Here is a 21,064-nt window from a genome sequence, read left to right on the forward strand (position 1 = left end):
GGAGTTCAAGATTTCTACTGGACATCCAATTGGAGATGTGTGAAAGGCAGCTGGAGACGAAAGGCTGCGGCAAGACAGGTAGACTGGAGAATCGTCTGCATTGAGATGGTAATTATAACCGGGGAGCTTGTGAAACCTCCAAGTGAAGTAGGATAGAGGAGAGGAGAGAAGAGGGCCCAGGATGGGGCCCTGAGAGACAGCTCCAATTAGAGGCCATGCTGTGATTGTTGTTGTTTGTCCTTCCTTCTGGCAGAGGGCCAAGGGCCGTGTCTTGACTTGCAAGTGAATTGGATTTAAGTGAGGCAGAGCTGTGCAGTCATTAGCCCCCTCTGTCCTCCAGGGTCATCTGACTCCAATGGCAAGATCTCGATCAGGACAGCTGATGACCCTAGATGCCGATGGTGTGATCTGATAGATGGGAAGAGAATGTGTAGAGAGGAGGTCCTGAAAACCCAGAGAGAAGAGAGTGTCAGGGAAGAGAAGGTTAATACAAAGAGCTCAAGGAGGATGAGGATTGAGAAGAGGCCGCTGGATCTGGCAGTTAAGAGACCCTGGTGACTTTGGAGAGGGCAGCTCAGGTGGGATGATAAGGGCAGAAGCCAGAGGTAAGGGGTTAAGAAGAGAGAAGAGACAAACTGCAGGCTCCCATTGCAGATGGTCTTTTCCAGGAGTTTAGCTATAAAGGGCAGAACAGAAACAGGGCGATAGTGACCAAAGGATCAATGGAGGGTTTTTTCCGGGAGGGGGGAGGCCTAGGCAGTAGGAAAGGAGCCAGTAGAGGAGAGACTGAAAATCAGTGATGTAGGGATGACAGAGGGGGATGAATGGGGTTGGCCTTGGTCAGGAGAAAGACCACTTCCTCATGTCAGACAGGGGTGAAGGAGGAGATGGGACAGAAGGCACCCGAGGAAGAGGGGAGAAGAGGGAGTTCATGGTGAATGGCCTCAAATTTTTCTGTAAAATGAGAGACAAGATTCTCAGCTGTGAGGAGAGGGAGAGGGGGAGCTGGGGGGTTTGAGGAGGGATTAAAAGGTCTGGAAGAGCCACTGTGGAGCATGGGAGAGCGAGTTGATTAGGGTGGTATAGTAGGATTGCCTAGCAGTAGTGAGGGCCCAGGTGAGGTGGTGTAACATAAACTTGTAGCAGATCCAGTCAGAACAGTTGTGGGATTTTCTCCATGTTTGTTCAGCAGCAGGCACACCTTTCTAGGTGCGAAGGCAGAGGTGACAATTGGTGGGAATGATCCAAGGCTGAGGCCCGCCTGGGCTTAATCAGCGATATGATAAGGGACTAGGGATTCAAGAGGGAAGGACAGGGCGGAGTAGAATTGGTTCACCCAGAAACCAAGATGGAGAGAAGAGGAGGGAGCACCTACTGCAGGGAGATGGCCTGGGAGAGAACTGAGGGGTCAAGGGATTGGAGGTCATGGTGAAGATAAAGAGCAGGGTTATGGGAGGGAGGTAAAAAGCCAGCAGATTATGAGCAGATAAAAGGATTTCAGAATTCTTGAATATGGAGAAGATACATTTGTGAGTGTGGCAAGATCCAGGGTATGACCATCTTTGTGTGTGGCTGAGGTGAGGTGGAGTTGTAGCTCATGGGAGGTGAGTAGGTTGAGGACTGAGTGGTTAGAGTATTGAAGAGAGGGTCAGTGTGTGTGTTGAAGTCACCTGGTGTGAGGGCTGGTGTTGGGGAGGAGAGAAAAATTGTGAGCCAGGTATCTAACTCCCTGAGGAGGGGAAAGGAGAGACACACGTGTCTCTACACAACAGCTACCGAGACTTTGATTGGGTGGTAGATATGAATAGCGTGAAACTCAAAGGAGGAAAGGTTACTGAGTGATGGAGAAAGGGGGAGAACCTGGAAGTGGCAATGGGGAGCAAGGTGTATTCCATCTCTCCCATCTTGACCTGAGAGCCAAAGAGGATGAGCGAAGGTGCAGCCAGTAGTGGAAAGGGTGGCCAGGGAGGCTGCGTCATCAGGGGGCAACCAGGTTTAGTGAGAGCTAGCAAATGGAAGGAATGGGAGAGGAAAAGATTTAGGATAAAGTGAAGTTGTTCCAGGGGGCACGGTGGATGGGGTGGGTGGTGTTTGGTTGGAAGTTTGGGGAGGGAGGGTTGAGGGGGATGGGAATGATTACTCAGGTGATGGGGGTGGGGTGGAACAGGGTTTGGATGATGGTGTGCAGGGGATCAGAGTCCCTGGGATGGGAAGGGTGTGACCAGGGGTGAGGCTGTTCACCGGGTGGACGTCGCCACTCCTCTGGCCAGAGGAGGCTGGAGGTAGGGCTGGGGATGAGTGCAGTAAGAGGGGGAGGGCATGTCTTCCCTCTGAATGCCGGAGAGGGTGTAGCTGCAGACGGGAGGGGAGGCCGTATCTCCCTTCCGGCTTTACCCAAAAATCCACTGTGGTTGTACAGCTTTTGCTCCTTTTCCTGAGAAGAAGAGGTGGGGCTCTTCAGATCAAGTCACCTCCCCTCCTTGCAGCCTCTACTTACCCCATTGATCAGTTTGTCATTCATCTCCCCCTCCCCTCCCCCTCCCTCACCCCCCCCCTCCCCCTCCCTCTCCCCTCCTCTTCCCCTTTCCCTTTCCCTCTCCCTCCCCCTCCCTCTCCCCTCCCTCTCCCCTCCTCTTCCCCTTTCCCTCCTCCTCCCTCTCCCCTCTTCCCCTTTCCCTCTCTCTCCCCCTCCCTATCTCCTCCCCCCTCCCTCTCCCTTCCCCCTCGACTATCTCCTCCCCTCTCCCTCCCCCTCCTCCTCCCCTCTCCCCTGTCTCTGCCTCTCTTTTCTCTCTCTTTTGCTCTCCCTCTCTTCCTTTCTTTCTCCCCCTCTCACCCTCTCTCTGACTCTCAGTTTCTCTCTCCATCCTTTAAAAACTTGCAGCTGACCCTCACTATCCTCAGAAGCAGTTGTCCTGTAAGTCTCCTTTATTTCACCGCCATATTCTTAGAAAGAATCCTCTCTGCTCAGCACCTCGCTTCCTCAGCTCCCCCTCCACAGTGCCTTCCAGTGTGGCTCCCAGCTTGGCCCCTTCCTTCACCAAGGATCTCTTTATTCCTGAATGCAGTGGCCTTTTCCTTACTGCATCAGCAGCGAGGGGAAGCCAGAGTGCATGGAGCGCCTGGCCTGGAGTCAGGAAGACCTGAGCTCAAATTCAGTCTCAGACACTTGCTCTGTGATCCTGGACAAAGCAGTTCATCTCTGTTCACCTCAGTTTCCTCATTCGTAAATTGGGCATCTTAACAGCACATACTTCCCAGAGTGGTTGTTGTAAAAGCGCCTGGCACAGTACCACACGTATTTCGTTGTTGGTCAGTCATTTCAGTCCTGTCAGACTTCTTGGCAGAAATCCTTCAGTGGTTTGCCATGTCCTTCTCAGCTCATTTTACAGATGAGAAAACTGAGGCACACAGGGTAAAGTGGCTTGGGCCAGGATCACACAGCTACTGAGTGTCTGGATTTGAACCCAAATGTTCCTGATTCTAAGCTAGTGCTCTATCCACTGCACCACCACGCTGCCCTCCAGGCACATGGTAGGAGGAACAGTCTTGCAAACAGGAGGAGTATGAGGAGAGAACAATGTCATGGAAGCTGAGGAAGGAGGAAGGTTTAGGATGAAGGAGCCATTAGTGTCAAAAAGCTACAAAGAGGTGGAGGATTGTCAGGGCAGGGGAATCTGCCAGGTGCTTAATCAATGCCTGTTCCCCTTCCCCTCCTGTCCTAGACTTCCCATCCATTGTCCTCAGGCTCCATCACCTGCTCTTATCAGGAGGGTTTCCTGGGGGGCTCCAATGGGAGATTCTGAAATCTTAATTTCGTAGTGTCTCTTGAACCCAGTCACAGATCATCAGAGATATTCTAGCCTAGATGGTTCTGAAGACATTTCATGCTCTTCCTTTTGCTCTCGAAGAGCTCCAGCCCCTTGGAGAACCTTCTCCTCCACCTTCCTCTCATGACCTCAGTCCCCTTGCTGCGTTGTGGGGGCAGAGAAAGATTCATAGGACGTAGTCTCTGCCTTTAAGGAACGTCCAGTGTAGATGAGTTCCTATATTTGCCCAGACTAACCCTGGCCTTTCCTGGGGCCCTGGCCGCTCTTGGCACTGCCTAGCATCACTCCCTGTCGCCCCAGTGGGGGCAACCACGCCTTCCAGAGACAACCAGAGAGCCTTCAGGCGTGTGTGAGCCACCAGAGTCGGCTCCTAAGGCTGTGCAGCGCACCCCTGGACAGCAGCCTGCCCGAGGGGAGGAGGGCTTTCCTTTGAATCGTTCTGCCCGTCCCCTCTCAGAGCAGACACAGCAGGGACATGAGATCACGGAGCACGGAGGGAGGGATATGCTTTTCCGTCTCCTTTCAGGAAGCACCGGCTTCCTCCTTGACTGATCCTTTACGGGCTCCAGAAAACCCAAAGATCCCCGCTAGAGGTTTGGTGAGGTCCTCCAGGGTCACCACGTTGGCCCCGCCCCACCCCAGAGCAGCCCCAGGATCCCCTGTTTGGCAGCCCTGCTGCTGGGCCCAGCCCAGCGGGTGCCACATTGCAATTATTTGTTCGAAGCCACCGTTGATGACTCCGCTGCTTCTTGTGCGTGGGATGCTGGCGTCTCTCAGGCAGTGAAACAGGGCAATTGCCGCACAGAGGATGCTTTCAAAGTTTCCAGCCCCCAGCTGTGCTTGCCTGAAACTTTGAGAGGAAGCTGGTCTGCTGACTTCAGGCTTGCAGCCCCTCTGAGTTTAGCAGCTTTGGAGAGAAGCTCTTTGCTTCCCCTGTGTGGAGGGCACATGGTACCTGGGCTGCCCGGGAGCCAGGGGTGGCTGGCTGACCCTGACCCAAAGGTCACGTGGCCTTTGGAAGAAGTGAATTGGAAGCTGCTTGAGAAGGATGCCTGTCAAATTTCGAAGTTAACGGTTTTAACCAAAAGTTAACCAGGCAGTATCTGGGAGAAAAGTATCAGGACACGTCCTCGCTTGGGGCCCCACCTTCGCTTGGGGCCCCACCAGCTAAGTGAAGTCGGCCCTGCCCCTCTGTGCCCGGGGGCCAGCCCGTCCTGCTGTTCCGGACTTTGTGAGGCAGCCACGGTATCTGCCAGAATTCTTCTGTCAGAGTGGAAGCTCCGTAGGGCAGGGGCTGTCTTGGCTTTTGTATTTGTGTCCCCAGCAGTCGTCAGGACAGGCCTTATCCAGGCTTTCTCCTTGATTCATCTCCCAGAAGAGAGTGTCTCCATCACCTCTTCCAAGCCTATTCTGGTTCTGGTTCTGGTTTAGTCTCTCCTACACACCAGCTGATGAAGGAGGGAAGGGACTCTTCTGACCGGATTTTCTGGAGTGGAACATTACAGGTCTAGAGGATGGGAGGAACAGAGGCAGGAGAGAGCCCTCCCAGGACCCAGACCACTGCCCAGATGGGGATAAGGGTAGACTACTCACCGTCTTGGGCTTTGGGCTTTGTCTTTCAAAGCGAGAGTGGTGTGATCAGAGTTGTGCATAAGGGTTTAGGATAGACTAGAAGGTCTGAAGGCGTCATTGTGGGTGCAAGAATCCAGAGCCAGCCATGGTCATCTGTGCTATGTAGTGGCTGTGGGAAGCACATCTCTTTGGCAATCCTTCCCACTTCTACATGTAGCCCCTTTCCTCCTGCTTTGAGTCTGTAAACTTCCACTGAGGGGGGCTGTGTGTGTGTGTGTGTGTGTGTGTGTGTGTGTGTGTGTGTTCTCACTTAGAAACTTCTGCATGGATGGATACCGGTGCTCCAAGGGTGGATTCCAGCTGCCTCAGATCTACGTGCTCTGAAAGCAGACAAAGAACAGTACAGTCTGGCAGCCTGGAATGTGCCTGTATCACCTGACTGCATGGTAGAGCCCCTTCAGGTCTCTCTGTGGGTCCAGTTATTGGAAAGACTTGGGGTACCACCTACTGGCCACCCCCAGGATGGGAAGGCATCCCAGACCTGACTTGAGGTAGGGAGGAGCTTACAGAGGAAAGCTCAGAGGCTTGAAAAGTGACTGGTGCCCATCTGGCCCAGCCCTCTCATTTCACAGAATAGGACGTAGAGGCCTAGGGGAGGCGATCTGCCCAAAGTCCTGTAGCTTGAGAGCGGCAGAGTTCAGATTTAGCCCCAGGTCTTTCTGATTCCACATCCTGTGTTTTTTCTCTTGCTACCCTGGGAATCTCATCACCCTGAGGGACCCATGGCAAACCCTGATACAGAGACCAGCTCTCTCCCAGTGGTTCTTGAGGGTTGCAGAGAGGGTTCCTCTCCCTGGACTGGGGTGCTCAGTAGGAAGGGGAGGCAGGCTCAGGGCCTCTCCCTTTGGGGCAGAGCCCCTTCACATGTCTGAGCTGGTGGCTACTCGCTGTCCTCCCACTGGCCCCTTCAGACCAGTCTAGTCAGACAAGAGAAGCCTGTTGTGATCTGCTGTGTGTGTGTGTGTGTGTGTGTGTGTGTGTGTGTGCGCGCGCGCGCGCGTGTGCATTGAGGGCAGATTAGAAAAATATTTTCTACAACATAGTCTGTATGTATAGAGTCCTGATGACCAGTAGATTGGAACTGACCACCAAGTAGTACTAGGCAGTACCTTGCTTACTATCAGACCCATCTCCCGTGGCTGTGGTCTGTGTACTATTTTGGGGATAAAAACTCTCAGGCCCCTCTTTCAGGAGACTTAGAGAACATGGCTTTGCTCACCACCCCTGCTCATCTTCCAGCTGAGATCAGAGCCAGGAAGAGCCACCCTCCATCTTACCAGGAAGGCAGCTGCGACTCAGAAAGAAAGCAGCTTGTCCAAAGCCATGCAGCAAGTCAGTAGCTGAGCCAGTAGATTCCAGTGTCAGGCTGAATCTCCTTTCCCAGATGAACAGCTCCAGCGCTGCTGGGTAAAGGTGGGGGCTGACCCTGAGACGAGTGGGGACCTTAACCTGTATGGGCTCACATGTATACGTGTATGCGATGAGAATACACGTATGATAAGAATGCCATGTCCCCAGATCCTGGAGAAGAATGCTGGTCATCCTAGAGAGAATCCACTAGACCTGGCCCCTCAGTGTGCCGGGGTCCTGAGGGAAGAGGGGCTCTGACCTGTCCCCAGGCCCCAGCAGCTTTCCTAGGCTCATCAGGTCGACCCTCCTCTGTGCTGGTTCCCCGTCTTCTCGCAGAGGACTTGTATGGGGACCAAGATTGCCATCTGGTGGCCACACTAGCAAAGCACATGCAAGTGGGATACAGAGCCGAAGGTCGCCCAAGCTCTCCTCTCGTGTTCTGCTTTAAAATAATTTTTTACTCTCGCTTTCTGTGTTTTATGTCACCACAGTTATCCAAGGTATCCTCCCTCCATCCCCAGAGAGCCGTTCCAGAGGACAAATGGTATTAGAAAAAAAGTCAGCACAGCGGATCTGTGCTTTGAGAAAGACCAGAAACGTGCTGTGTGTGACTCCTGCGGGAGGGGAGGGCCGAGGGGGACCTCTCGTCTCTCGTCATTTAAATTCCATTTTTCACTCTATCAACACCAGGTTATTGAGTTCTGTTGTTTCTGATTCTCCTCGTCCGATCTGTCCTGCCGATCCATCTCTCTCTCTTTGTTTTACACCGATACCAGATGGTTTTGGTGACTGCAGGTTTGTGATACACTTTAGTGCTATTCCCTCGTTTTCCCTGTTTCTTTTCATTGTTTCCCTTGAAATTCTAAATCTTTTGTTTTTCCAAATGAATTTTCTTACTATTTTATCAAGTTCTACAGAGGATCACCGTGCTCATTTGTTTGGCATAGCATTACGATTATAAATTATCTTTGGAAATATTATCATTTGTAATATATTGGCATGGCTTAGCCATGAGTGTTGAATATTCCTCCAGTTAAGTTGTTTTTTATTTCTTTGTAATTGAATCTATATAAGTCTTTTGTGCACTTTGGTAGGTAAATCCCCAGATATTTTATGTAGTTATGTGGAATGGGATTTCCCTTTCTTTATTGCTTCTTATGTGTTGTTAGCGTATAGAGATTCACTTGATTTTGGAGGATTTATTTTGTAGTCTACAATTTGCTGAAGCTAATAATTGTCTCATTTAGTATCTTTGCTCACCCTAGGATTTTCCAAGTTAACCAGTAAATAGAGAGAGTTTTATGGCCTCTTTACCTATCTTTATACTTTTAATTTCTTTCTCATCTTATTGCTGTTGCTAGCATTTCTAGAACTATATCAAATAATAATAGGGAGAGTAGGCATCCTTGCTTTCCTTTCATATTTATTGGAAAAGGTTCTAGTGTATCCCCATTGCATATGATGCTTGCTCTTGGTGGATGCTTTTTTATGATATTAAAGAAAGTACCTCTGTGCTTATACTCTGTAGCATTTTTAGCGTAAAAGTGTTATTTTTCTTTTTTTCAATATATTTTTCTTTTGTTAAGTATTTCCCCATTGCATGCAAAAAATTTTAACATTAACTTCTTAAAATTTTGAGTTCCAAATTCTCTCCCTCCTTTCTGCTCCTTCCTTCTCCTCGAGAAGGCAAGCAATTTGATACTGATTTTACACGTGAAGTAATTCACGTGTAAGAAACATTGTTTCTATATTAGCCATATTGCAAAAGAAAACACAGACAAAACAAAAAAATAACAACCACCACCACCAAGAAGCGTGCATCAATCTGCACTCAGAATTCATCAGTTTTGTCTCTGGAGGTGGATGTGTTTTTCATCATGGGTCCTTTGAAATTGTCTTGGTTCATTGTCTTGATCCAAGTAGATGAGCCTTTCACAGTTGATCATCCTCCCAATGTTGCTGTTACTGTGTACAATGTACTCCTGTTTCTGCTTACTTCACTTTACATCAGTTTATATAAGTCTTCCCAGGTTTTTCTGAAACTAACCTGTTTGTCATTTCTTACAGCACAATAGTGTTCCATCACATTCATATACCACAACTTGTTCAGCTATTCCCCAGTTGATGGGCATCCCCTCAATTTCCAACTCTTTGCTACCAAAAAAAGAGATGCTATAAATATGTGTGTTTGTGTATGTATATTTACATTTTTAAGTAGATCCTTTCCCCTTTTCTTTGATTTCTGTGGAATACAGACCTAGGAGCGATATTGCTGGGTCAAACAGTATGTACAGTTTTATAGCCTTTTAGGCGTAGTTCCAAATTATTTTCCAGAGTGGTCAGACCAGTTCACAACTACACCAACAGTATATCCTAATGTTTCCATATCCCCTCCAGCATTTCTCATTTTCCTTTTCTGACATGTTCGCAAATCTGATAGGTGTGAGGTGGTACCTCACAACTATTTTAATTTGCATTTCTCTAATCGTTAGTCATTTGGGGCATTTTTTATGTGACTATTGATAGCTTTGATTTCTTCTGAAAATTGTCTGTTCATATCCTTTGATCATTCATCAGTTGGGGAATGGCTCTTATTTTTATAAATTTGACTCATTTCCCTACATATTTGAGAAGTGAGGCCTTTATTAAAGAAATTTGCTATAAAAATTTCCCCCAGTTTTGTTTTCCTTCTAATTGTGGCTGCATTAGTTTTGTTTGTGCAAAAGCCTTTTAATTTCATACAATGAAAAATACCCATTTTGCTTCCAGTGTTCCTCTCTATCTCTTGTTTGGTCATAAACTTGACTCTTATCCATAGATCTGACAAGTACGTTTTTCCATGCTCCCCTGATTTACTTATGATCTCACCCTTTATGTCTAAATCATTTATCCATTTTGACCCTATGTCGGTATACAGTGTGACATGCTGGTCTATGCCTAGTTTCTGCCAAACTGCTTTCCAGTTTTCCTAGCAATTTTTGTTAAATTTTTTAAAAAGTTTGGATGTTTGGGTTTATCAAACACTAGATCACTATGTATATCATATATTTATAATCTGTTCCACTGATCCACCGCTCTGTTTCTTAGCCAGTATCAGATTGTTTTGATGATTACTGCTTTGTGATATAGTTTGAAATCTGGTGCTGCTAGGCCATTATCCTTCACATTTTTTTTCCATTAATTTCCTTCATATTCTTGACCTTTTATTCTTGCAGATGAATTTTATTATTTTTTCTAGATCTATAAAATAATTCTTTGATTGTTTGATTGGTGTGGAACTGAATAAATAAATTAATTTACATAGAATTATCATTTTTATTATCGTGGCTCAGCCATCTTTCTAATTCTTCAAATCTGACTTTATGTGTGTGAAGAGTGTTTTGTAATCACGTTTGTATTGTGCTGGGTTTGTTTGGGCAGGTAGACTCTCAAGTGTTTTATATTGTCTGCAGTTATTTTAAATGGCATTTCTTTCTATTTCTTGCTTTTGGGTTTTGTTGGTAGTTTATAGAAATATGGATAATTTATGTGGGTTTATTTTAATGGTACAGATTTATTGAAGTTGTTAATTGTTTCGGCTCGTTTTCTAGTTGATTCTCTAGGATTCTCCGAGTAGACCGTTGTATTTTCTGTAAAGAGCAGTAGTTTTCTTTCCTTGTTGCCTGTTTTCATTCCTCCAATTTCTTTTTCTGGTCTTATTACCGCAGTTAGCATTTCTAGTACAATATTGAATAATCATAGACGTCTTTGCTTCACCCTTCATCTTGTGGAAGGCTTCAGCTTTGTCCCTGTCACAAATAATGCTTGCTGTTGGCTTTAGATAGATACTACTTGGGGCAACTGGGTGGCGCAGTGGATAGAGCACTGGGCCTGGAGTCAGGAGGACCTGAGTTCAAATCCATTCTCAAAGCAGACACTTGACACTTACTAGCAGTGTGACCCTGGGCAAGTCACTTAACCCCAATTGCCTTGCAAAAAAATAAATAGGTAGATAGATAGATAGATACTGCTTATCATTTTAACAAAGGCTCCATTTATTCCTATGCTTTCTAGTGTTTTTAATAGGAATGGGTGTTGTATTATCAAAAGCATTTTCTGCATCTGTTGATATAATCATATGATTTTTGTTGTTTTTGTTATTGATATGGTCAGTTTTGTTCATAGTTTTCCTAATGTTCAACTACCCCTCATTCCTAATATAAATCCCATCTGGTTATAGTGTATAATCTATTTCTGTAATCACCTTGCTTGTATCTTATTTAAAAATTTTGCACTTCATTAAGGAAATTGGTCTATAGATTTCTTTCTCTGTTTTTGCTCTCTCTGGTTTAGGTATCAAAACAATATTTGTCTCATAAAAGAAATTTGGTACAACTCTTTCTTTACTTTTTTTTTTCCCCAAATAATTTATATAGCATTGGGATTAATTGCTCCTTAAATGTTTGGTAGAATTGACTTGTTAATCTATCTGGTCCTGGAGATATTTTTTCTTAGGGAAGCTCATTTATAGCTTGTTCAATTTATTTTTCTAAGACAGGGTTACTTAAGTATTCTGTTTCCTCTTCTGTTAATTTGGGCAATTTATATTTTTATTAGTATTCATCCATTTCACTTAGATTGTCAGCTTTGTTGGCATATAATTGAACAAAATAACTCCTAATAATGGCTTTAATTTCATCTTCGTTAGTCTCCCTTTCCACTTTTGATACTGGTAATTTGGTTTTCTTTCTTTTTTTTTTTCTTATAGAATTAACCAATGATTTATCTATTGTGTTGTCTTTTTTTTTTTAATAAAACCAACTCCTTGTTTTATTTGTTCATTTTTTTTTTTTTTGCTTTCAATTTTATTAATATCTCCTTTGATTTTCAGGATTTCTATTTGGATTTTTAATTGGGGATTTTTACTTTATTCTTTTTCTATTTTTTTTAAAATTTATATGCCCTATTCAATGATCTCTTTCTCTCGTTCACTGACGTATACTTTTAGATATATGCATTTTCCTCCTAAATATTGCTTTGGCTACATCCCACAGATTTTGGTAGGTTGTCTCATTGTCTTTGTCTTCAGTAAAATTGTTGATTGTTTCTATGAGTTGTTCTTTAACCCACTTGTTCTTTAGGATTAGATTATTTAATTTCCAATTATTTTTAATTGGTGCTTCCATAGCCTTTTATTGAATGTAATTTTTATTGCACTATAATTAGAAAGGGTACACTTAATATTTCTGCTTTTCTGCATTTGGTTGTGCGGTTTTTATGCCTTGATACATGGTCAGTTGTTGTGAAGGTGCCATGTATGGCTAAGAAAAAGGTATATTCCTTTCTATTCCCATTCACTTTTCTCCAGAGATCTATCATATCTGACTTTTAAAAATTCTGTTCAACTCCTTAACTTCTTTCCTGTTTATTTCAGGGCAAGATTTATCTAGTTCTGAGAGAGGAAAGTTGAAGTCTCCCACTAGTGTTGCTGTCTATTTCCTCTTGTATTTCATGTAACTTTTCCTTTAAGAATTTGGATGCTATGCCATTTGGTGCATACTTGTCTAGTATTGATAATACGTCATTGTTTATGGTACCTTTTAGTAATAGGTATTCATTATTCATATAAGTTTCTCTGCTTACCTCTTTTAACTGGGTTTAATTTTGCTTTTGCTTTTGCTTTGTCTGAGGTCATGATTGCTATTCCTGCCTTTTTTGTATCAGGTAAAGCATAATAGATTCTGCATCATCCCCTTATTTTAACTCTTTGTGTCCCTCTGTTTCAAGTGTGTTTCTTCTGAACAACATATGGTTGGGTTCTAGTTTCTAACCCATTCTGCTATCTGCTTTAATTTTATGGGGTGAGATCATCCCATTCACATTCACAATTGTGATTATTAACTGTGCATTTCCCTTCTTCTTCTTTTCTTCTGTTTATCCTGTCTCTCCTCTAAAATCTGTTTTGCTTCTGACCACTGCCTTCCTTTATCTGCCCTCCTTTTTAATTACATACACCCACCCCCCTTCTCATATCCATTTGCCCTGCTTGTTCTCTGTTGGGTAAGATAGATTTTTATACCCAACTGAGTGTGTGTGTGTGTGTTTCCTTCTTTGAAACAATTTAGATGTGAGTGAGGTTCAAGTGTTGCCTGCCCTGCCCCCACCATTTCCCCCTCCACTGTAAAGCTCATCCCTGTGCACCTCTTTCATGTTTTCCCCGTTTTTCCTCTCCCTCTTCTCCTAGGGCATCCCTCTTTCTCACTCATCCTTTTTTTTAATATCATCCCAACATGATCAACTCACTCCCACACCCTCCGTCTATGTAGAATCTTTGTGACTGCCCTAATAATGATAAAGATATTTGAAGTTGCACGTATCACCTTCCCATATAGAAATATAAACAATGTAACCTTATGGAGTCCCTTATGGTTTCTCTTTCATGTTTCTTTTTATGGCTTCTCTTATGTTTGAAATTCATTTTCTATTCAGTTCTGGCCTTTTCATCAGGAATACTTGAAAGATCTCTTTTTCACTCAGTATCTGTTTTTTTTTCCCTTGAAGGATTGTACTAAGCTTTGCTGGGTAGGTTATTTTTGATTGTAATCCTAGCTTTTTTGCCCTCTAGAATACCATATTCCAAGCTTCTGCTTCTTTAACATGGTAACTGCTAAATCTTGTGCACTTTTTTTTTTTTTCTGGCTGCTTACAGTATTTTCTCCTTGACCTGGGAACTCTGGAATTTGACTATAATATTCCTGGGAGTTTTCATTTTGGGATCTCTTTTAGGAGGTGATTGATGTAGTCTTTCCGTTTCCATTTTGCCCTCTGGTTGTAGGATATTAGAGTAGTTTTGTTTTATGATTTCTTGAAATATCATGTCTAGACTCTTTCTTTAATTATGGTTTTCAGGTAGTCCAGTAATTCTTTTTTTTTTTATCTGTAGTTATTTTTTTTTTATAATTAATTTACTTTTAGTTTTCAACATTTCCTTCCATAAGATTTTGAGTTTTAGATTTTCTCCCCTTCCTCTCCTCCCCCTTCCAAGATAGCGTGCAGTCTGATACGGGCTCTCCTTATGCATTCATATTAAGCGTATTTTCACATTGGTCATGTTGTAAAGAAGAATGAGCACTAATGGGAGGAGCCATGAGAAAGAAGAAACGAAGCAGAACAACAAGAGAAAAGGAAAACGAACGGTCTGCTTCAACCTGCATTCAGACTCCAGAGTTCTTTCTCTGGATGCAGATAGAGTTTTTCCATCATGAGTCTTTTGGAGTTGTCTTAGATCTTTGCATTGCTGAGAAGAGCTACGTCTATCAAAGTCAGTCTTCGCACAGTGTGGCTGTTACTATGTACAGTGTTCTCCTGGTTCTGCTCACTTCACTCAGCATCAGTCCATGCAAGTCTTTCCAGGTTTTTCTGAAGTCAGCCTGTTCATCATTTCTTATAGCACGATAGTATTCCATAACATTCATATACCACAACTTGTTCAGCCATTCCCCAGTTGATGGGCATTCCTTCAATTGCCAATTCTTGGCCACCACAGAAAGAGTTGCTTTAAATATTTTTGTACATGTGAATCCTTTTCCCATGTTTATGATCTTTTGCATCCAGCCCTAGAAGTGCTATTGCTGGGTCAAAGGGTATGCACATTTTTATAGCCCTTTGGGCATAGTTCCAGATTGCTCTCCAAAATGGTTGGATCATTTCACAACTCCACCAATGGTGCATTAGTATTCCAATTTTCCCGTATCTTCTCCAACATTTTTCATTTTCCTGTTTTGTCATGTTGCAGGTGTGATGTGGTACCTCAGAGTTGTTTTGATTTGCATTTCTCTAATCAATAGTGATTTAGAGCGTTTTTTCATACGACTATAGATAGCTTTAATTTCTTCATCTGAAAACTGCATATTCATATCCTTTGACCATTTATCAATTGGGGAATGATTGTATTCTTATAAATTTGACTCAGTTCTCTGTATATTTTAGAAATGAGGCCTTTATCGGAGACATTGGCTGTAAAAAACTTTCCCCCAGCTTTTTGCTTCCCTTCTAATCTTCATTGCATTGGCTTTGTTTGTGCAAAAACTTTTCAATTTAATGTAATCAAAGTCATCCATTTTGCATTTCATAATGTTCTCTGTCTCTTGTTTGGTCATGAATTCTTCCGTTCTCCATAGATCTGATAGGCAAACTATTCCCTGCTCTCCTAGTTTGCTTATAGTATCAGCCTTTATATCTAAATCACGTACCCATTTTGACTTTAGGGTGTAAGATGTTGGTCTATACCTCGTTTCTGCCATATTCTTTTCCGGCAGTTTTCGTCAAATAGTGAGTTCTTGTCCCAGAAGCTGGAGTCTTTGGATTTATCAAATAGTAGATTACCATGATCATTGACTGTTGTGTTTTGCATACCCAACCTATTCCACTGATCCACTATTCTATTTCTTAGTCAGTACCAGGTAGTTTTGATGATTGCTGCTATATAATACAATTTGAGATCTGGTACAGCTAGGCCACCTTCCCTTGCATTTCTTTTCATTAGTTCCCTTGATATTCTAGACCTGTTGTTCTTCTAGATAAATTTTGTTATTGTTTTTTCTAGCTCTATAAAATAATCTTGGTAGTTTGATTGGTATAGCAGTGAATAAGTAAATTAATTTAGGTAGAATTGTCATTTTTGTTATATTAGCTCGGCCTACCCATGAGCAGCTAATATTTTTCCAGTTATTTAGATCTGACTTTATTTATGTGAAAAGTGTTTTGTAATTGTGTTCATATAGTTTCTGAGTTTGTTTTGGCAGGTAGACTCCCAAATATTTTGTAATATCTACAATAATTTTAAATGGAATTTCTCTTTCTATCTCGTGCTGTTGGGCTTTGTTAGTAATATATAGAAATGCTGATGATTTATATAGGTTTATTTTATATCCTGCAACTTTGCTAAATTTGTTTACTATTTGTTAATTATTATTATTTTTACTTCATTCTCCAGGATTCTCTAAGTATACCATCACATCATCTGCAAAGAGTGATAGCTTTGTTTCTTCTTTGCCTATTCCAATTCCTTCAATTTCTTTTTCTTCTCTTACTGCTAAAGCTGACATTTCTAGTACAATATTGAACAACAGTAGTGATAATGGACATCCTTGTTTCACCCTCGATCTTACTAGAAATGCTTCTAGCTTATCCTCATTACATATAATGCTTGCTGGAGGTTTAGGTAGATGCTACCTATCATTTTAAGGAAGACTCCATTCATTCCTATACTCTCTAGTGTTTTTAATAGAAATAGGTGTTGTATTTTGTCAAATGCTTTTCTGCATCCATTGAAATAATCATGTGATTTCTGTTAGTTTTATTGTTGGTATGGTCAGTTAAGCTGATAGTTTTCCTTGATATTGAACCAGCCCTGCATTTCTGGTATAAATCCTATCTGGTCATAGTATATTATCCTCGAGATAAGTTGCTGTAATCTCTTTGCTAATATTTTATTTAAAATTTTTGCATCTATATTAATTAGGGAAATTGGTCTACAGTTTTCTTTCTCTGTTTTGGCTCTTCCTGGTTTAGGTATCAGTACCATATTTGTATCATAAAAAGAATTTAGTAGGACTCTTCCTTCATCTGTTTTCCCAAATAGTTTATATAGTATTGTAATTAGTTGTTCTTTAAATGTTTGATAGAATTCACTTGTAAATCCATCTGGCCCTGGAGATTTCTTTCATAGGGAGCTGATGACTTGTTCAATTTCTTTTTCTGAAATGGGGTTGTTTAAGTATTTTACTTCCTCTTCTGTTAATCTGGGCAATTTACATTTTTGTAAATATCCATTTCACTGAGATTGTCAAATTTATTGGCATGCAGTTGGGCAAAGTAGTTCCTAATTGTTGTTTTGATTTCCTCTTTATTGGTGGTGAATCCACCCTTTTCATTTTTGATACAAGCAATTTGGTTTTCTTCTTTCTTTTTTTAAATCGAATTAACCAAAGGTTTATCTATTTTATTGTTTTTTTCCCCCCACAAAACCAGCTCTTAGTTTTATTGATTAGTTCAATAGTTTTCTTTCTTTTTTTTTTTTAAATTTTTAGGCAGTTGGGGTTCAGTGACTTGCCCAGGGTCACACAGCTAGTAAGTGTAAAGTGTTTGGTGTGAGGCTGGATTTGAACTCAGGCCCTCCTGACTTCGGGGCTAGTGCTGTATCCACTGTGCCACCTAGCTGCCCCAATAGTTTTCTTAATTTCAATCTTATTAATCTCTCCTTTGGTTTTCAAAATTTCTAATTTGGTATTTAATTGGGAATTTTTAATTTGTTCTTTTTTAGTCCAGTAATATTTGAATTATCTGTCCTCAGTCTATTTTCCAGATTATTTGTTTTTCCAATGAATTATTTCACTTTTTCTTCTATTTTCTTTTCATTCTTTTGGCTTTGTTTTATTGTTTCTTGATGTCTCATGGAGTCATTAGCTTTCATTTGACCAATTCTGATTTTTAAGGAATTGTTTTCTTCAGTGATTTTTTCTACCTTTTTTTTCTGTTTGGCCAATTCTGCTTTTCAAGGAGTTATTTTCATGAGTGAAGTTTTGTATCTGTTTTTCATTTGGCCAATTCTGTTTTTTAAAGTGTTATTTTCTTTAGTGTTTTTGCACCTCTCCTATAATTTTCATAATTTTCTTCCTTCATTCTCATTTTTTTATCTAATTTTTCCTCTATCACTCTTACTTAACTTTTGAAAATAATTTTTTAGATCTTCCAGGAATTCTTGTTATGATGTCATGTTTTCCTTAAATTCCACAGAGTCCTTTGTCTCATCAATAATTGGATCATTTTCTTTTGTTTTGCAATATTTATTCCTAGATGCCTAAACTTGTTCACTAGATGTGGAAGCCATATTTCCTTCTGTTTTTAATGTTTTTCCTGATTCATCTGTTATATTCAGGGTCTTTGAGTTTTCTTCTTCCTGAGATCTTTGGTAGTTTCAGTCTTTTTTTCCCCCCTAATTTTTCCCTCTGTTCATTCTTTGGGCCTGGACCTCAAAAGTGTCTCAGCCTCCTTCTACACTGGACAGTTCATGGTTCACCAGCCTGGTCTCTACCCCAAGTGGCTTTTGAGTGGTCGGAACTGGCCCTCACTGGATGCTTTGCTCTTTCTCCCAGGCTCAGTAGCCCGGCACATGCACGGTGTCTTATCCTCATGAGCTGTCCCATTCCCTCTATTCCTTAATTCTCTGGACCTGTAGCATCAGTTCAGCGCTCTGCCACACTGTGCGGTTTTCTGCTCCAGCCCTTGGAGTACAAACCTTTGCAGCACTCGCTGTCTTCTCTGGCCAGGGCAGACTTCCACAGTCTGGAGCTGGAGGGTCCATGGTGCTGGAAAGAGGGAGGAAGACCAGAGCGTGGGGCTGGCTTTTGTTGTAAGCCTGTGTCAGGTCCTTAGGGGCACTGAGTCAGCTCAGGGTCCATGGATGTCAGTTCAAGGGGTCTTTCCGTGTTTTCTTGTGTGTTTTTTGGTGAGGCAGTTGAGGTTAAGTGACTTGCCCAGGAACACACAGCTATGCCAAGTGTCTGGGGTGAATTTGAACTCAGGTCCTCCTGACTCCAGGGCCGATGCTCTATCCACTGCACCGCCTCGCTGCCCCTGGTGTTTTCTTTCTGACCTTCTTTTGAATTTTAGGGATCCTTAACCATGACATCGATTTCTGTTTTGGAGAGGTTTGAGAGGTCGAGATCAGGTCTAGTCCTCCATCTTGTTGTCCATGGGACTCACAAGTCCCAAGTTCTCACTTTACGGGGCAAATGTTCAGAAGAAGTAGTTTCTGCCTGCTCCAGGTCCCACAAGTGGTAAGTAGTGACCTGGGACCCCCACCCCAGCCCCAGAGCTCTGCCTCCTCTTCAGATAGTTATCGAGTTGTATGCCCACTATAGCATTTGAAGACGACAACCTAGTTGTGCTTCATGATGAATCGAATTGAATTTATTTGAAATAACATAAAGAAGCATAAGATTAGGAATTTGGAGAAAGGAGTGGTGAGGGTGGGCTTGAGTGCTCAGGAAAGGCTTTGTGGAAGGGGGGATAATGGGCAAGTCTGTGGCTAGAGCAGAAGGCAATGGTCACTCGTCCAGGAGATGCTTGGGTGTCGTATGTGGAAGGCTCTGTCCTCGGGAGCAGGTGTAAGAACAAAGGCTGGACAGGTGGGGAAGGAGATGCGGCGTCCTCGAGCGTCAGGCCGAGGGGTCCGAATGACCCTCAAGCCCTGGAGGAGCAGTGGAAGGCTTTTGAGAAGGACTTGTGTGCAGGAAGAGGCCCAGGGGACAGTGAGGAGATGCCACTAACCCAGGCCTCGACCAGGACTCTGGAAGCAGCAATGGAAGAGGCCCTAGGAGAGATCGTCCGGAGCAGTCCGTGGGGCTGATCTGGGTCTGAGGACACCTCTCCTCTGTTCACTGCTGCCTGGACTTGGGAGGAAGTGGGCTGGAACAGGAGCCCGGTGGACTTAGATTAGACAGAAGGAGGCCCTCACCCCCACGATCTCCCAGGGTGCTCAGCATTAAGTCGGAGAACACAGAATCGCCTTCCCTACACATCTGACAGAACAGAGGCCGTTTTCTTCATGTGCGCCTTCCTGTCCTTTCAGTGCGTTTAGAGGGGGGACTGCACTTGCTCTGTGTGAGGCCCTGTGAGTCAGTGAGGGGGCCAGAGAGTAGAGGACGGGACTCCAGTCTTCTTGGGGCTTGGCTGTTTCATCATGCCCAGTCACCCCGCACGTACTGATTGCTTCCTCCTCTCCATCTCCATCACGTGTTCTCACTATTGTATATTCACCTCAGACTGCAGCAAGTTGTGTTTATGAATGTTTGTATTTGCTCACGCCAAGTGTGGGTTCGGTCTCGTCTGAATTACAAAATCCTCCAGACCTCCTTTTTGTCTCACCCGTGTCAGCAGACACAGAGCTCAGCACACTGCCCAGAATGCTTCCTCGGGGCCTTTCTCATCCACAGGGGGCCCTTCGGTTCCTTCCTGTCCACATGGGGATGGTGTATGGCTGGCCGTCTTTGGGTTCATCATTTCTGCTCTGTGTTGTCACTGGGCGTCCCTCTTTCCTGTCCTCTGCCAGCCTGTGAGCTGGGCGCAGTGGCCATGGTGCCTTCATCTTGCCCCGTCCTCCTAGCGTAGGCTCCTAGATCTAGACCTGAAAGGGACCTTAGACACCATCTGGTCGATGCTCTCATTTTACAAAGGGGGAAACTGAGGCACAGAGAAGTCAAGTGCTAGAGGCAGGATTTTAGCCAGCATCCTTTGGCTCTAAATCCAACGCTCTTTCCACTCTAAGTCACTGTGTTTCTGGAAAACTAACCCAGACCGTGCTTGTGAGGCCTCAGTGTAGTACAAGGAGAGGCATAGAGAAATCCCCATAGAACATTCCCTGAGAATGTTGTCTTCTGGGCCCCGGCAGCTACCAGCCCATCAGGTGCCCTGGGTCTCCCCAAGACGTCCAGAAACCAGCCCACTGCCCCCCAGGCCTGGAACTCGCGCCCGTCATCCTTCTACAAGGTAAACCTTTGCTCTCTTCACTTCTTGGATGCCTTCTCTGCAGGCTCGTGGAGGAATTCATGCTGTTGGCCAACATGGCTGTTGCTCATCGCATCTACCGCGCGTTCCCTGAGCGGTCCTTGCTGCGCCGCCACCCGCCACCCCAGAGCAAGCTGCTGAGTGACCTCGAGGAGCTCTGTGACCAGCTGGGGCTGGCCATCGACTTCAGTTCAGCAGGAGCCCTTCATGTGAGTGCCTCGTCCTGCCCAGCAATCCCACCTTTCCTCAGAGGAGCCTGGCAAGGTCTAACGGATCTTATTGAGCGGCAGATTTGGGCACTCCTGGAAGAAGAAGGGTCTGTGCGTTGCACTTGGCTCTGCTTTTGACCAGGAAGAGCCGGAGAGAGGTGGGCAAGGCCGGCACAAGCAGCAGTCCTGGCTGAAGCCCAGGGGGCAAGGGGAGGGAGAAAGGCGGGACCTGAGACCCAGAGAGACTTTGGACCCCAGAACACAAGGTCTGTTCTGGCGCCCGCCCGCGCCCCCCCCCCCCCCCAGCGCCACCAGCCTTGTCGATGGAGAGACACCTCAGAACACCTTGAAGCCCTTGCTCAGAAGCAATCCAGCGGCTTCCTCTTCTGAGTAATTAGTCTGTATGACCAGCTGCCAGGCTTCTGTTGGCCCCTGGGGCAAAGCTCTGGTTGCTGTGCCCGTTACATTGCTGGGCAGAAGGGTGGTCCCTGGGGT

At 44.2% G+C, this 21,064-nt stretch overlaps 1 protein-coding gene across 1 annotated transcript in view; it reads left to right on the plus strand.

Moving 5' to 3' along the window:
• Positions 1-21,064, plus strand: part of DIS3L2 (DIS3 like 3'-5' exoribonuclease 2) — a 356,721-nt gene that overhangs the window by 324,992 nt on the left and 10,665 nt on the right. The window contains exon 16 of the mRNA XM_027875294.1: positions 20,386-20,569. Coding sequence (XP_027731095.1) covers positions 20,386-20,569 — 184 coding nt within the window. The remainder of the gene's footprint in view (positions 1-20,385; positions 20,570-21,064) is intronic.

Source organism: Vombatus ursinus, unplaced genomic scaffold, assembly GCF_900497805.2.
Source record: "Vombatus ursinus unplaced genomic scaffold, bare-nosed wombat genome assembly UNPS02014808.1, whole genome shotgun sequence".
NCBI lineage: Eukaryota > Metazoa > Chordata > Mammalia > Diprotodontia > Vombatidae > Vombatus > Vombatus ursinus.